The sequence below is a fragment of the Gymnoscopelus microlampas genome (assembly GCF_963454915.1).
Source record: "Gymnoscopelus microlampas genome assembly, chromosome: 14".
Classification (NCBI taxonomy): domain Eukaryota; kingdom Metazoa; phylum Chordata; class Actinopteri; order Myctophiformes; family Myctophidae; genus Gymnoscopelus; species Gymnoscopelus microlampas.
Window position 1 is genome coordinate 15,906,059 of NC_139951.1, and position 16,416 is coordinate 15,922,474.

At 42.1% G+C, this 16,416-nt stretch overlaps 1 protein-coding gene across 2 annotated transcripts; it reads right to left on the reverse strand.

Annotated features, from left to right (window-relative positions):
* Positions 1–243: 243 nt before the first annotated feature.
* On the reverse strand, positions 244–11,728 carry chrm3b (cholinergic receptor, muscarinic 3b). Of its 2 annotated transcripts, none has more exons than XM_084077482.1 (6): positions 11,690–11,728; positions 8,252–8,403; positions 6,614–6,786; positions 5,817–6,112; positions 3,765–4,564; positions 244–3,347 (listed from the first exon to the last, which is right to left on the reverse strand). In XM_084077482.1, the coding sequence occupies exons 2-6, from the start codon at positions 8,370–8,372 to the stop codon at positions 2,800–2,802; spliced, it is 1,938 nt and encodes a 645-aa protein (XP_083933608.1). In that variant the 5' UTR covers positions 8,373–8,403; positions 11,690–11,728; the 3' UTR covers positions 244–2,799. The 2 variants fall into 2 exon arrangements, with proteins under 2 accessions (XP_083933608.1, XP_083933607.1); XM_084077481.1 differs by lacking the exon at positions 11,690–11,728 and adding an exon at positions 9,206–9,269.
* Positions 11,729–16,416: the final 4,688 nt, after the last annotated feature.

The window sequence follows — 16,416 nt, forward strand, 5'->3', positions numbered from 1 at the left end:
AGCCAGTTAAAACACCACACAGGAATAATATCGAATGAGACATTTATTTATTCTTCCTTTAATACACAACACTTCTAAAAACTCCCTTTGTTCTGTCAACAGTAAAATCATAATTCCCTCAAATCCATCATGCAGTCTGTGTCAGTCAGCTGTATGTGATAAAGCAATACAAACTGAACTTGCCTTTAGAAACGCAAAGTTAACCATAAATGTGTTCAAAATGTAAAAGACGTTTGAAATAAAACGGGCTAATGCCAATCTCAAAGCTGAGGAGGCTGAGAACTATGTCCAGTTCATGAGAATGTGTGACCTATGTTGGAAATCAGTATTGTGTTTATAACCTACAGTATGTATATCATTTAAGCTGTGTGTGTGTGTGTGTGTGTGTGTGTGTGTGTGTGTGTGTGTGTGTGTGTGTGTGTGTGTGTGTGTGTGTGTGTGTGAGAGACACACCTTTGTGCAAATTTGTTCTGGTCTGGACCCAAATCATATCAATGCACTTCATAGGTTGTCGTGTTTCAAAAATGTAAATAAACCACCAGGTTCTCATAAGTCATTGAAATACCTGAATAAAGAAATATCAAAAATCTATCTGGGTTTGCACTTTTATTTTTCTGCCACTTGATGGCGCTATCATACCATCACTGTTTCCACAGAGCAAAGCTCTGTTTAATTGATCTCAATATTAGATTCAAACATTTTTCTTGTTTCAACATTTCAATATGATACCTTCATCCCTGGATAAAATGATATTCAAGGCTATACATTTTTATTGCAATTCAACTCATCTGCATGTGAAACTTTCAAAGACACAATTGATTTTAAAAAATGACAATCATTTTCTATTGAAACACTGAGTCACACGCATGATAAACACATCAATTCAAAGTGCACACACTTTAATAAACATATTTAATAACATGTACTATACTTATAAGTACAAACTCCCTCTGTCAAAGGATAGAATTGGTTCTCATCACAATGTCAGTGCTCACAACGCCATCTAGCAGTAGATGAGCATTCATTTTTCAAAATTGTTCTAAAATAGCACAAAAAAAATAGCAGCTCTACAAGCGAACAGCCGAGCTTGTAAACCTGCTACTTTCATGTGATGCCATCGTATCTAACAAAGTAGAAAATAGGGGCTGTGGTCACTGGTCATGGTTATATGGACAGTTGTGTGTGATGTCACATGGCAGCAGAGCCATCCAGGTTGAGTTATCTACTACTGCATGAGGGATTTTTGCCTTTTGTTCAATTAGGCAAAATCAGCAGAGCACGAAAATGGAAAGGACTTAAAGAAGCACTAGGGACCTGTAGCTGCAAAGACCGTATAAGACCATTATGATGGTCCTCGTGTGTAAAAATAACTGCACATGGGCCCTTTATGTGTGCCGACCTATACACACATGCACCCCCCACACGACAGCTATGTAACAAATGAATATTTAACAAACTGGGCTTAATAACACAAATGTACCATACTTTCAATAGCCCTTTCATCTCTGATCATAAACTTAACGAAATACTATTAATACTATACTAAGTCCATAGGGATAAATCGTTGTTTTTCATCAGTTTTGTCCCTTCATCACTGTCTGGGATGAAGTAGGCTATTAGAGTATGTGCTAAGGAAAGGGCTGAATCATCTGTGGGGTTTTAAAAGTTGAATCCCTGACCTTTAGAGCAGTGCTTCTTAACCTACAGACCGAGGTACAGAGACTTAATCCTCTCCCTCTGTATCCCTTGTAGAAAAAGTTGGAGAACCACTGCTCCACCGTGTAATCCTCACATCAGAAACCGAGCAGATCTGCACCACGTCGACAGTATAATGATATTCTCATGTGTTAGGAGACTCCCCACTTTCCATTGATTTCATGCGGCTGGCGTTCTTCTTTTAAATAGTGGATGTGTAGCAACGGTAACAACAGTTCTCACGGAAATTTAACCTCACTGAAGTGTTGAAATGACAGAAGAAATTCAGGCTTGCTTTTTTTTTTTTTTCAACTGTCCTAATGACTTACAATACCAGCATTACACAGATACAATACGATTTGTTCATAGTTCTGTAGAAACACAAAGAAACACTTTTAGACAAATTCAGATAGCATTGTTCTTATAGTGCTATAATACCAACCCCGACCTGCACTGAAGTGCTGCCAGAAAATTCTTTATTCACCACAAGAGATTTTCTTTAGTTCCGTCGCAGTCATCTCAGTTCATGTCCACTTGACATTTAAGGTGAGCCTGGATCAAATCAGTTCCGCAAGCTCAGCTCATTTAAAAAAATCCCCAGGAGTCACAGCGTTTGTGTAACGTGGGATTGTGTGAACTCAACTGAATACGCCGCAGTTGAAGTCGACGCATTCACTTTCAGTGTAGATCAGTTTGATTACGTTTTAGTGTCATATTATAACATGATAAGGCTCCTGTAAGTGTAAAGACAGTCATTTTCACTGACTGACAAAAGGCTACTGCAGCACCCTATCATAAGACCTTTCAAGACAAGGACAAGACAAGAGGCTGAAACACGATGGGTGACACCAAACTCGGACTAATAAAAGCTCTGCCCAAGCCCCTTATTTGTCCTTATGACAAAATCCTGAAAGGCTATCACACTATTTAGGGGTGCTTTCCATTCACTGCAGCTCAGCATCCTTTTCCTGAATAAACATACAGTATACTGTACTTCCAGCATTTCCTGCAAACGAGCATACTACAAGCTCCACACAGTTCTGATCAGGAAATAATCCACCTTTTAAAGCTTAAATCCATCCCATGATCTCCCCTCTCTCTCCACTACAGCGGGTCCTTCTTGCGGAAGGCCACGGCCTGCCTCTGCTGGAACTGAACGTTCTTCTGAAGGTTCTTCTTCTTGTTCTTGTCCCACTGGCACATCAGGATGTCCCTGAAGGTGGTGCGGAAGTTCTGGTTGCACAGGGCGTAGCACATGGGGTTGATGGTGCTGTTGACGTAGCACAGCCAGTAGCCCAGCATCCACAGCTTGGCGGGTATGCAGTTCTGGCAGAAGGCGTTCACCAGCACCATGATGTTGTACGGCGTCCACGTGATGATGAACGCCAGGAGGATGGCGCTGAGCGTCTGCGCCGCTTTCTTCTCGTTCACCTTCTTCTCGTTCTTGCGCTTGTTGACGGCGTGCGTCTTGGTCTTGTAGGCGAGCCGCTTGGCCGCGGCGGTGTCCCCGGTGGCCGCGGCGGCGGCCTCGGCGGACCAGGAGGAGGAGGCTGAGGAGGCGGTGGTGTTCAGTTTGGAGCCCGTTGGAGTTCTGCTGGACGGCGACGGGGCTTTGTCCCGGTTCCTCTTCACCTTTCCGGACCTCTTCCCATCTAGACAAAAACAAACAGACGTAGACATAGATAGGTATTTTCTTACATATCAATGTGGTTCTCAAAGACCCCCAGGGGTCCTTGAGGTTGTTCCAGGGGGTCCCCAGTTAAATTATTGATAGTTCGGAACCAAATGGACCCTTTCAGGCCTTTAACTGTGAGAGTGTACAAATGGACCCTTAGGTGTCCATTTGGTTCCATTTGTACACTCCCAGAGTTAAAATAACACTAAGGATTTTACTATGTAGATGGAGGTTCCATAGATACAAATGGTGTCAAATGGGGGTCTGTGGCCTAATGCATATCAAACTGGGGGTCCTTGAAATGAAAAAGTTTGAGAACCACTGACATACAATATGGCCTACTGAACACAATATTACACAGACAGGGCATTATTATTTGTATTATTATTTCAACCTATAGACGGCCGTAACAGGTCTTCTTCTGTTACATCCCGGTCCCCCGGTGAGGTCAGCTGTGGCTCGTCCCCTGACATTTGACTTTTCCCACCGATCGAGTAGATGGCCTTGGTGGACCCCTCGGCTTCATCCTCCGAGTCCAGCTGGTCCAGGGAGGCGCCCGTCTCATTGTTGTTCCAACTGTCGCTGCTGCTGTGCTCCGCCTCCCCGACCGTCGTCGCCATCGTGGCAACAGACCTCTTGGACGAATGCCGGCCTGGCAGCAGCGACGAGAGGCGGAGCCAGAGACCTCCCCACCTTCCCCCGCCGCCACCTCCGCCCACCAGCTCCGCCTTGGACTTGTGGCTCTTCCCCGCGGCCGCCTGGCTCAGTTCGTAGCTGCTGCAGCGGCGGGGGCTGGCGGCCTGGGGGAGCATGGCCGAAGACTCCGCCTGACTGCCTCCGCTGGCCTGGTTCTGACACTGGTGTCGGTTGCTCGACCCGGATCCCCGGAGTCCCGCCAAGTCTTTGGAGCGGTTCTCCGTCTCCTGGTATATCTTCCAGTATAAAACGGTCATGATGGTCACCGGCAGGTAGAAGGCGGCGATGGCCGTGCAGAACGTGATGATGGGCTCCGACAGGAACTGGATGTAGCAGTCGTCGGGCGGCACCGTCCGCTTGCCCACAAAGTACTGCCAGAACAGGATGGCGGGGGCCCAGAGGATGAACGAGATGGACCAGGCCAAAGCGATCATGGTCATGGCCCGTTTGGTTGTCCGCTTGGCGCGGTAGGTCAACGGCCTGGTCACAGAGAAGTATCTAAGGAGACAAGACGGAGATGAGATGAGCAGGTCATCTCACTGTCCTGGGGCCACCCAAAATAAAAGAGTTAAAACCAGCAGATGGCAAAGACACTAATTCATTAATACATGAATTATGAATTTGTATACATTAAAAAGGTTACTAACTTTTGTCTTAAAGAGCACTGGTTCCCTTACAGGGTCTGTAACTCGGAGAGAGTACAAATGGAACCAAATGGACTCTTATCTTATTTGTCACTCTTCGAGTTTAATAAACACTGAGGATTTTACAGTGTAGTTTTGAGTCCCAGAGATAAAAAAAATACTGCTTCAAATGGGGGTCCGTGGCCTATTTTCAATACTTTTACTTCTACTGCACTACATCTCAGAGGCAAATTTTGTACTTTTGCTCCACTACAATTATTTGAAAACTTTGTTTTTTAATAGTCACTAGTTACTTTGCAGATATAAATTATTATATTATAAAACATACATTAACCACTTCAGCCATATTTTATACGTAGGCTATTTGAAAATACCCGATCTACAAGCTCACAACGCGTCGCATCACGACACGTTGTGAGCTTGTAGATCTGCTTTTTTCAAACATTTTAGTATTTTTTGACGCCAATACTTTTGCACTTTTACTCAAGTAACATTTTGAACACATGCCTTTTACTTGTAACAGGGTATTTTTATATTGTGGTATTGCTACTTTTAAATATCTGAGTACTTCTTCCACCACTGAATCACTGTTACAGAACAAACTATGATGCTGTGCTGTCTGATGCATAGCGGCTCCACAGTATATTAGTCCATTGGTTCTCAAAGTGGGGTCCGGGGGAGTTCCAGGGGGTCCCCAGCTAAATGATAGATTAGGAACCAAATGGACCCTTGTGGGTCCATTTGGTTCCATTCCACTCTGAGAGTGTAGAAATGGAACCAAATGGACCCTAACGGGTCCATTTGGTTCCATTTGTACACTCTCAGAGTTAAATTAACATAGATTTTACTATATAAATTGGGGTCCAAGAGATAGAAATGCCATTAAATGGGGGTCTGTAGCCCTAATACATGTCAAACTGGGGGTCCTTGAAATTTACAAGGTTGAGAATCACTGCTAGAGCCGTAAAAAACATTCTCTTATGGGGGTCCCTGGCATATCTTTTCAAATAGGGGGTCCGCGGGCTAATAAGTCTCAATTTGGGGGTCCTTGACATGAAAAGGTTTGAGAACCACTGTATTAGTCGACAAGCAGCAAAGTAAAATACCTGTCGAAGCTGATGACCAGCAGGTTCATCACCGAGGCGTTACTGGCCACATAATCGATAGCCAGCCACAGGTCACACACCACCGGGCCCAGGGCCCACTGGTCCATGATGATGTAGGTGGTGTACAGGTTCATGGAGAGCGTGCCGATGGTCAGGTCGGCAAACGCCAGGCTGAGCAGGTAGTAGTTGTTGACGGTTTTCAGCGCCTTGTTGACCTTGAACGACACCAAGACCAGGATGTTGCCCACGACGGTGACCAGGGAGAGAGAGCCGGTGAGGAAGATGATGATTATCACCTGAGGGAGGAAGAAAAAGAGAGTATCATAATGCAGGAGATGGGATGTTGGGACATTTTAGATATTTTTTAAATGCAATGCAATGTAGAGAATTAAACATGCATGCACACACACGGATAAGAAAATGTGCAATGCTTGTTCTCTGTTAAAACAATTTGAATTGACTGAATACTTTATAAGTACAACAATTTAAATGGTACAGTGGTACCAGTAGGTACAGTGAAATATTTAGGGGAACAGGATAACACAAAAAAGTACTAAATAAAACATACTTTGAATCAATCAGTATGGTGGTCATATGTTCAATATTTTAAGACATACAGTATGGTCAAAATGGAAGTGCAATATCGTCCCTGATCAAGCAGGGAATGTCTTGACTGAGTGGATGAAATTTGGTGGGAGGCTCAGGTTCAAATCACACCGGATAGGACATAAAAATCATGGATTTAAAGCACTTTCTGATGAAGCCATTTCAAAGCAGCATGGTAGTCTTACTGTTACCTGCCATATAGTGTGTCCTCCCAAAGGGTCGTACTCTTTTGTTGGTGGCATTAGAGTCCCGTTGACTGGCGATATTGTGAAGTTCCCTCGTTGCCCTGGTACATGGCTGTCATTGTACTGCTGCCATCCACCCGAACTACTGGATAAAATGGCGGACTCCTGGAATGGGCTGCCTAAAATTGTGAACGAAATTATGTTCAGATGAGAAATTAAACAGGAAAATCAACCACCTTTAATAAGATGTACTGAAATAATGGTAATTGTGTTCTCATTAGATTACACGTGTTTAACATGCAAAAATAAATCTATTAAATATGCAGTTCTATTAGCCATTATGTGAACATGTTTGGGTATATTGCGTTTTTAAATGTAGTGATAATAACTGTCTATACACTGTCTATACAACATTTTACATATCCATTTGTAACGTGTAAATGTTAACAAATGGACCCGTCAATGTTAAATGAATACTGAGGATTTTACTGTGTAGCACTTCTCTTAACATAATTGAATCCTAGAGAGAGATTTCCTTTAATTAGTGTGGTTGCCCTAACCGGTATTCCGACCGGTGTATCCCTCGAGTCCCGGCGGCGCGACCCCAGGGCAACCAGACTAATAGTACTCTATACACTTTATTATTCTTTCTAGATAAACTTTATTTTGGCACGCTACTCCTCCCACAGTTTTTCCCCCCCCAATTTTGTGCCACATGTCAAAATGACCGGCCTCACCGGGAATAGTGTGCTATCATTTTGATAAGAGATTGGTAACATAGTTTAATTGATATTGATTTATTAGTGCATTAAATTTCCCCATCCACTTTAATGGTAAAATGAAAAAACTCCCATTCAAGTATTTTTTTCTCAGACACCCTAGGGGCTAGAGTTACAAGACTTGGAGGGGAGGTTCATACATTATTGCAAAATTATTTGAAAAATAATTATACCAGGCAGCCTCATGGTGGCGCTATAAACGCCCACTTTACGTTTTGGCCTATGACTCTTGAACCGTAGGTCGTAGAATCAAAATCTTTTTGATTTTTCCCTGGATTCCTTGGGTCACGACGCAACTCCACATATAGGCCACGCCCATTTGCGTCAGGATAGATTTTCCGCCATTTTGAATTTTCTTCAAAACACACTTTTAGGCTCCTCCTCCCACATATTTCTTCCAAATCTCATAAAAATCGATACACATGATCTCTGGACCCATGCGATAAGCATCTCCAAGCGGAGATGATAGTCCATACCGTTCGTCCGTAAATGGCTTTCAAAGTTAGCGGGAGGGGCCCGTTTTACAAAAAAGGCCAAAAATCACGAACGAAACGTCCGGTCAATCCCAAATTTAGATCACATGTCAAGGGTGGCTCAACAAATCACCAAAAGCATTTCCACTTTGATCCATAGGGGGCGCCACAAATGCTCAAAACGTAACCGTCTGATGCAAAAAACTCATTTTGTGGGGATCAATCCTCTCAAAATGAAACGCAAGTGATCTCAGGAGTGACGTGACAATGTCATTTTCCGCAGCCTCCGCCGTCCCAGCGTATTCCTCGAGTCCCGGCGGCCACGACCCGCGACCGGCGTCGGCGCTACCACACGTTGCAATTTCCCAGAATTGCGACGCGCCTAGTTGTACCTAAGATGGCAGACTCCGGGTGGTTGCCCACAGCTAAGATGGCAGTGTCAGGGTGAACTCTCATTCCTGGAGAGCTGTTGGAGAGGAAAAGGCCGGGCTCAGAGCTGGAGTTGAGGCTCATGGTGGCCAAAAGGCATAGTCCAGGAAGATATCTGAGGAGAGAAAAGGAGAAGAGAGAAAAGGGGGAGGAGAGGAGACACAAGGAGATGAGAGGAGACAAGACGAGAGAAGACAAGATGAGAAGAGGCGAGAGGAGAATTTAGGGAATACAAAAGGATTTGTGCATCTTCACTCATGTGGATCGGACGTACACATTATGTAAAGCTTGTGCCGCAAAGCCAATGCATTTTCCAGACATATGTTTGCTCCAAAGTTTGACATTGGAGCACTCAAGGGATGCTGTGTTTTAAATTGAACACTGACACGCCGTGTTCCTTCATGTGTGACTCTTCCTCTTGAAATAGTGAGCTTAGCGTGTGCTTATATTTCCACACATCAGCACAGCATTAATTCACACAGTAATAATTCATGGACAGAGGTATGCTACAGTGTTATACATGAACCTGTGCAGAATATGATTCACCACAAGCATTTGAAATTGATTTTTCTATACATCCGTGTATCTCATTTGGAAAATACACAAATGCAATATGCTGTAAATGGATGCTTACTGCGCACACATGTATATCATATTTAGAAGTAGGACCCATGCACACAGTAACTTCAAAGCAAAGTGTGCTATAATGAATGCACATAATTTACCTTACCACTTGTTATTCTTAATTATTGCTTTTGTAATTGTTGTAGAAGAACATCTGTCGCAATGTAACACGACAAGTGGTGAACGTGTAAGTGGTGGAGCTGGCACATTAAAGTTGGAGTTAGTGTTATGGACGTACAGTTAAGTAACATACAATAAACACACAAGTCCGCTCTGTCAAGTTAGAGAATTACCTTATGGCTAACCTTAAACCACCCATGGATTGTACCATTTCCTTGTGTCCAGTTAAATAAACATTCCTGGAGAATAGGCAGATGACAGACTTTAATACAGTATTGTAAAAGTATATTGGGAGTTATCATACAGTGGGTAAATCCTGAATCCATGGTTCGTACTGCAGTAACAGATTATTTTATGCACTTGTGTAAAATTAACAGAACACAGAACATATCTCTCAGCGGACTAGATTATACTTGTTATCTGTAACAAGGGACAAGGGACATTTCCTACTCGGGTCGAGCAATAGTTTGACATGTTTCCATATGTCAACAATGCAATCTCTTATGATAAGAAAATGAATCGTGTGGCATTTCAGCGATGAAGGCTTTTCTCACAGTGGGAATGATATCAAGGACTGTATTATGTCCACAGCAAGCAGGCAGTAACAAGTGAGTGAGTCCTAGATATCTAGAAAAATTAAAATAATAATAATTGACCAATAATCCAACATTGTTTTGTTAAATTAAATGGAACAGATACAATTATTTGAAGGGATGGGAAGGGATTAACAAGAGAACAAAGAGAATGATCAATATCAAAATATCACATTTCTTTACAGGCTTCTAAGAATTCATGCATGATCATCATGAACCTCATATTGGACTATGGTTGACTAAATTGATGAAAAACGCTAAAAACCCCAACAGAACCACTTTCAATTCCAAATTGCTCTCATTGGAACATCAGCCTAAATGTCTAAAATGTCAGTATAAAATGTCAATAATAAAATAAATTAAAACCCTCCTCATTAAATGACCTTTCACAAAAGGTTTAGTATTTGGCCGGGAATGAGTCCATGGTCAGTCTCACAGCATATCCTCTCTTCTGGTGAGACTGCTGACTCTGAAGCCGCGGGGCTGCCAAATGGAACTATAAATAGAAGGAGCATATACGCCAAGTGACAGGGCTCAGGTGAAGTGTGCCAGGTTTACATAAAAGATATCAAAGTCATACACTTTCATTCCTCTATTGTGCAGGGGGGTTGGGAGGGGGGGGGGGAGAGAGAGAGAGAAATGGGCTCGGAATGCACTGACTGGAGAGAGCAAGAAAAAGGGAGTGAGATGTGTGTGTGTGTGTGTGTGTGTGTGTGTGTGTGTGTGTGTGTGTGTGTGTGTGTGTGTGTGTGTGTGTGTGTGTGTGTGTGTGTGTGTGTGTGTGTGTGTGTGAGATGGGGGGGTTAAAGATGAATGAATAAATAAAAGCAGTGTGGGTGATGGAAGGCAGAATGGAGGCAGAAGTTTCCTTTCATAGTGGATGAGACAAGTGAAAGTGTGTGTGTGTGTGTGTGTGTGTGTGTGTGTGTGTGTGTGTGTGTGTGTGTGTGTGTGTGTGTGGGGGGGGGGGGGGGGGGTAATATGAAAAGAAAGCAGGAAAATGCATTTCCATAAGCTTTAGGGAGCCATTCTCTTTGACCGTATACACGTACATACTGTATGTACTAAATGCCATCCCACGCGGCAAAAAAACAAGCGCGACACTATGTTCTCGAAACTAATGAAAACATGTTTGCGGTTTAGTTTTTTCCCTTATAAACCTTGTATCTACTTTAAAGGATCTACACCATGAATTAAAAAAATAATATTTAATATCATATTGTTTATGTCCCTCAAACGTTTTTCAAAAGGTTTGAGCCTAAATCAAGCCTCAGATACTCATTCCAACTAACTTCTCTCTGGCTTATAAAGCACTTTCACCTTTTTCTAAAAAGTATAGTACAAACTAACACACATAATGACAAACATAATGACATAAACTGTCACACAAAAGACGCAAATAATAATTAATAATCATAAAAGCTGAACGATAACTTACAGATATAAGACCTAAGAACATCACACACAACGCATAATATTACCTGAGACGTGAGTATGAATAAATAATAATAATAATAATAATAATACATTATTTATGAACATTATAAAGAAGAGAGAGAAGAAAAGAACAGACTTTCCCATAAATTCTACCAAAATCTAAATATTTAATTCTAAGTGTCAGTCAAAATCCTTCAAGTCCTTTATTGGGACCTGTTTTTCCTTTTTTGCGTTCCATAGCATATCAATTATATATGATATTATAAACACAATCCATTAATTTGCCATGGATCACCCTAGGGGCTGGTTATACCGAGCTTCGGCCTTTATGGACCCTGACCCGCCTTGACCTCTGGCTGCTCTCCTCTGTTTTTTTAAAGCTTTGCATGAAAAACCTCCATCTTAGTCAGTCAAGGTCTTGCAGAAAGGAAAAATGTGATGCTGTCTGCAGAGTTCCATCAAATGCTAAATTCCAAGTAATGGCCCATTGACCAATGGGTCAATAGACCTCCATCAGAGACATGCTTTGAAGACGGTCTACTGACCTAAAGAAAAATAGAGGCTCAAAGCGCATCACGATGCAACATGTTGGGTTAATAAACCCATCTCTGTGTCAGTACACCTTACTTAGGAGCGGCAGTGGCTCAGGAGGTAGAGCGGCCGTCTTGGAATCCGAATCCAAAGGTGGGACAGATGGGACCAATATAAATAAGCCTTCAGGCTTTTTTGTGTTATCCTTTTAACCAAAATGTGCAATCATCTATTTTGTGCATATTATGCTTGTTGTCAATAAAAAAATCAATCGATCAATCTACGTGTCGAAGACACTGAACCCCTAACTGCCCCCGATGAGTAGGTTGGTGCCTTGCATGGTTTCCCCCGGCATCGGTTGTGTGAACGGGTGAATGTGAAGTACATTGTAAAGAGCTTTGAAGGGTCAGAAAGGCTCTATATAAATGCAGCCCATTTAACATTTATTTACCACAGCTGTGGGTCAATATATCTTAATCCATTCAATCCAGGAACACATCCGTGTCATTTTAGATTTCTTTGGATATTCAAAAATAGCAGATATACAAGCTCATAGCGCGGCACCGAGTGCTGTGCTATGAGGTTGTAGATCTGCTATTTTTTTTAAATCATGAAAAGTTGTGCAAATCTTTCAATATATATATTTTTTTAAAGCAAACATTTGTAACTCAAATCTTTGCTTCTGGGGGGTCCCTGGAACAAAATATTTTGAGATGGGGTCCGTGGCCAAATACATATCATTTTGGGGGTCCTTGACATGAAAAAGCTTGAGCACCACTGATATAGCAACATACGTTTTTCAGAAACCAGATTTAGAAGACATTTGTAGATGCGTTCCCAGATTGAATGGGATAACTAGCCGTGTATAAATATATCTTACCTAACTGTAGGTTCATTATCTTACTTAACTGTAGGCCAATATATATGAACTAACTGTGGGTCAATAGAAATGTTACATAGCTATGGGTCAATATATCTTACCTGTCAGTGAATTAATTTACTTAACTGTGGGTCAATGTATCTTACCTAACTGTGGGTCAATGTATCTTACCTAACTGTGGGTCAATGTATCTTACCTAACTGTGGGTCAATGTGTCTTACCTAACTGTGGTTCAAAATATCTTACCTAGCTATGGGTCAATACACCTCGCTTTGGATCAATAGACCTTCATCAAAGACATGCTCGAATGAAGGTCTATTGATCCAAAGAAAATGGCCAATCTACAAGCTCACGGCGGGCTGCGACACAATGCATTGTGAGCTTGTAGATCGGGTATTTGTGGCACACAGCACCGTCATAAGCCTGATGTAACTCAGTGGGAGGACAACATTGTCTCACCTAATTTACTCTCAACACCATCATTTTTGGATGAGTGGTAGATCCATTCCCATCATATTATTTATAGAGTCCAAAAGAATAAAAAGTAGTGTGCTTTGAATTGTTGTGGCATAAGGTTTGCAAACAAAATATATAAGATCATTTCAAATACCACACACACACACACACACACACACACACACACAGCCTGGGAATCCCTGGTCCCCGGGGGGTGACGTCCCCCCCCCGCCTCCCCCTCTATGTGTCCCTGAGCAAGACTAATTCGTAACGGTGGACTTATTTCACGTACAGGTATGTGCAAATGTACAGAGATAAACCCCCCAACAACAACTAAAGGGAACAACATTAGTTATCCCAGTATGATGCAACAAAAATGGCCCATAACCCTTTGGCATCATGACTACCTCGTACTTGATTAGCTAACGGCAACAAATCACTGTCAGTCTGATCTTTAGTAAGTTGGAAAAGTTAATTGAGCACCATGCACGCAGAGTAGCTATAGATTTATTATCTCATCATAATTCCTATAAGAAACCCTTTGTGAAAATTGACAGACTAGTAAAGTAAAGTGATTTGTACCACGCAGGTAATAAATTTGACCTCAGACGGTCCAATTTATTTTGGGAAGGAACAATTCAAATCCATTTCAAGATATCGGGGACAACCCCCACCCCCCCACCCATCCCACCCGACATGATTTGTATTCCCCTCCACAAAAGCATTGATCATGCAAAAAGGAAACTGGATCATTTCATTTAGACTCTGGTGTGACATAATACTGACTCATAACTAAGTTATGAGTGAAATTATTGGCACGACAGTTTGTGTCAAACAAACAAATGTGCTTTGTCAACAGCCAACAACAACTTTACATACCAATTTCAAATGTATTTAACACTTTCTATGAAGCCTATGTCTATATTATAAGAGAGAGATATAGAATAAAATATATATAGTTAAGCATGCATAAAAACCCATAATGCTTTATAACAATAATCAAAACAGATTATACGCATTGTATATAGGCTCATAAGGTCAAGTAACAGTTACTCAAGAGCTGTAGAAACAGGAAGACCCCTGTTACTGAACAAACACTGTTATTGATTAATATCAATAGAGTGCGATATCATGAACCATCCAGATCTCTCAGGTCATCTGGGAAAGGTCTGCTTTCTGTTCCTAAGACCAACAATAAACATGGGGAAGCAGCGTTTAGTTTTTATGCACCACATATCTGGAACAAACTCCCAGAAAACTGCAGGTCTGCTGACGCTCTTATTTCTTTACAAACACAACTAAAGACCTTTCTGTTGCTTTTGATCAAGTTACTTTTCTTTTTCCCTTTTTCTTTCTCTTCTGCACTGTAAGTGTACAGTATCCGTTATTTTTACTTCTTTTGTGCCGTCGCATCCTAATGTCCTAATTATACGCATCCTAATGTCATTTGTTAATTGTGTTTCCTTTGCTTGATGTTCTGTGTAAAGCACATTGAATTGCCTTGTTGCTGAAATGTGCTATACAAATAAAATCGCCTTGCCTATCAAAATATAGAAATATTTAACACAAAAAATATGTCTTACCTGCTTCAATATGTAAACGTAGGTCTACAGAGACAAGAAGAAGTATGAAGACAGAAAAAAGACAAGACTATGAAGCTTCTTCAACGAGGACTGAGACACTTGTGTCTCAGTCCTCGGACCCTTACTGGGCTTGGACATTATCCTACCTACACTCTTAAATGAACTGCATTGATTTTTACTTTGCGCACGCGTGTCTCACACTCACACACACACACACACACACACACACACACACACACACACACACACACACACACACACACACACACACACACACACACACACACACACACACACACACACACACACACACACACACACACACACACGAAAGCGATCATCCAATCACCAACACACACACACACACACACACACACCCACGAAAGCGATCATCCAATCACCAACAGGCACAAAGACGTATGGGTCCTTGAGGGGGTCCCCAGCCGAAGTAGTTAACATAGCAACACAATCCTTTCAACCACTTTGTCCATATTGTTCCTGGCACAAAACCTTTTCATTGCTCATAGCGCGGCACAAAGTTATAGCTTGTAAATCTGCAATTTTTGAATAGCCAAAATTAAATTATGGTTAAAGTGGTTAAAATGATTGTTACGCTATTATCACATACGCACAAACCTACACACAACGGTGCCGGAGGAAAACCATGCAAGGCACCGACCTGCTCATCGGGTGCATTGAGGGGTTCAGTGTCTTGCTCAAGGACACTTCAACACTAATCCATAAGGCAGAGCTAGGGATCAAAGCAGCCGCTCTGCCTCCTGAGCCACTGCTGCCTCTATTTAGTTGTAAATAAATACTGTAGGTGCAATACTGTGGTTTCCCTTAGGCTGATAAATAGATACATTCAACCAAACTGATGTCTCCACAACAAGTATCTCCACAGCAGCCACTATAACGTGGTATACAGAACTGTATGTGTGTATGTATGTACTGTACGTACGTACTGTATGATTGTTAATGGTTGACATCCCTGCGACGGTGCAACCAATGTAAAGTTGTGTATTTTCGGTACTTATTTGAATAATGGACAACCTAAAAGCTCTTTTCCCCCCCGACCTACGAGCTTGTAGGTCTGCAATGTTGTAAATTAGGCTGCAGCTGGACAAGTACTCCTGTCCCTCTTTCAACAGCTGCATTTTAATTGCGGTTAAAAAATAACGTTTTACTGCAGACAGTGGCTGTTGAACAATTCACATCTTCTGCCTAATTTAACACCATAAGTATTAAACAATGGCTGTAGAACATCACTCTAAAACTGCCAGATGCTGCTATAGCCATATCAAGGGCTTTATGCTCCCTGCGGTGTCCTAAACTCTACAAAAGTTGGGTTGGTGGCTGAAAGAAAGCAAAGTCTGAATCCTGGGTAAATGTGGGTGGGGAAACAAGACTAGGCATCTAAAAGTCCCGCTAGCAACCCCTAGATGCCGTGCTGTTCCTTACACCCAGCTGGAAATGTTGGCCAAAGGGTGACGCTAGAGCAGGGGTTCTCAAACCACGACCCCATATTATGAGGGTGTTTTGTTTTGGCGACCCCATCAGTTTGGGTCGCGACCATAGTTTGAGAACCGCTGCGCTAGAGCAATGGTTCTCAACCTTTTTGGGGGCGAGAACCCCCCTATCCAATATCCAGGTATCCCATAAACGCCCCCCAATTAAAGGTTTCAGCTGTGTCTTGAACATCCTGTCAAAATAAATGTATCCATGTACAGCATAGAGACATAGAGAAAGAGACAGACAGTACAAGCCGACTAAATATTTAGACTCCATGTGTGATGATAGTGTTGAGTACATACATTCACAGAATTTACAGACATACAGCACAGTGTATTTAAATTGACCTAGCTCAGTGGTTCTCAAACTTGACATTTTCAAGGACCTATCTG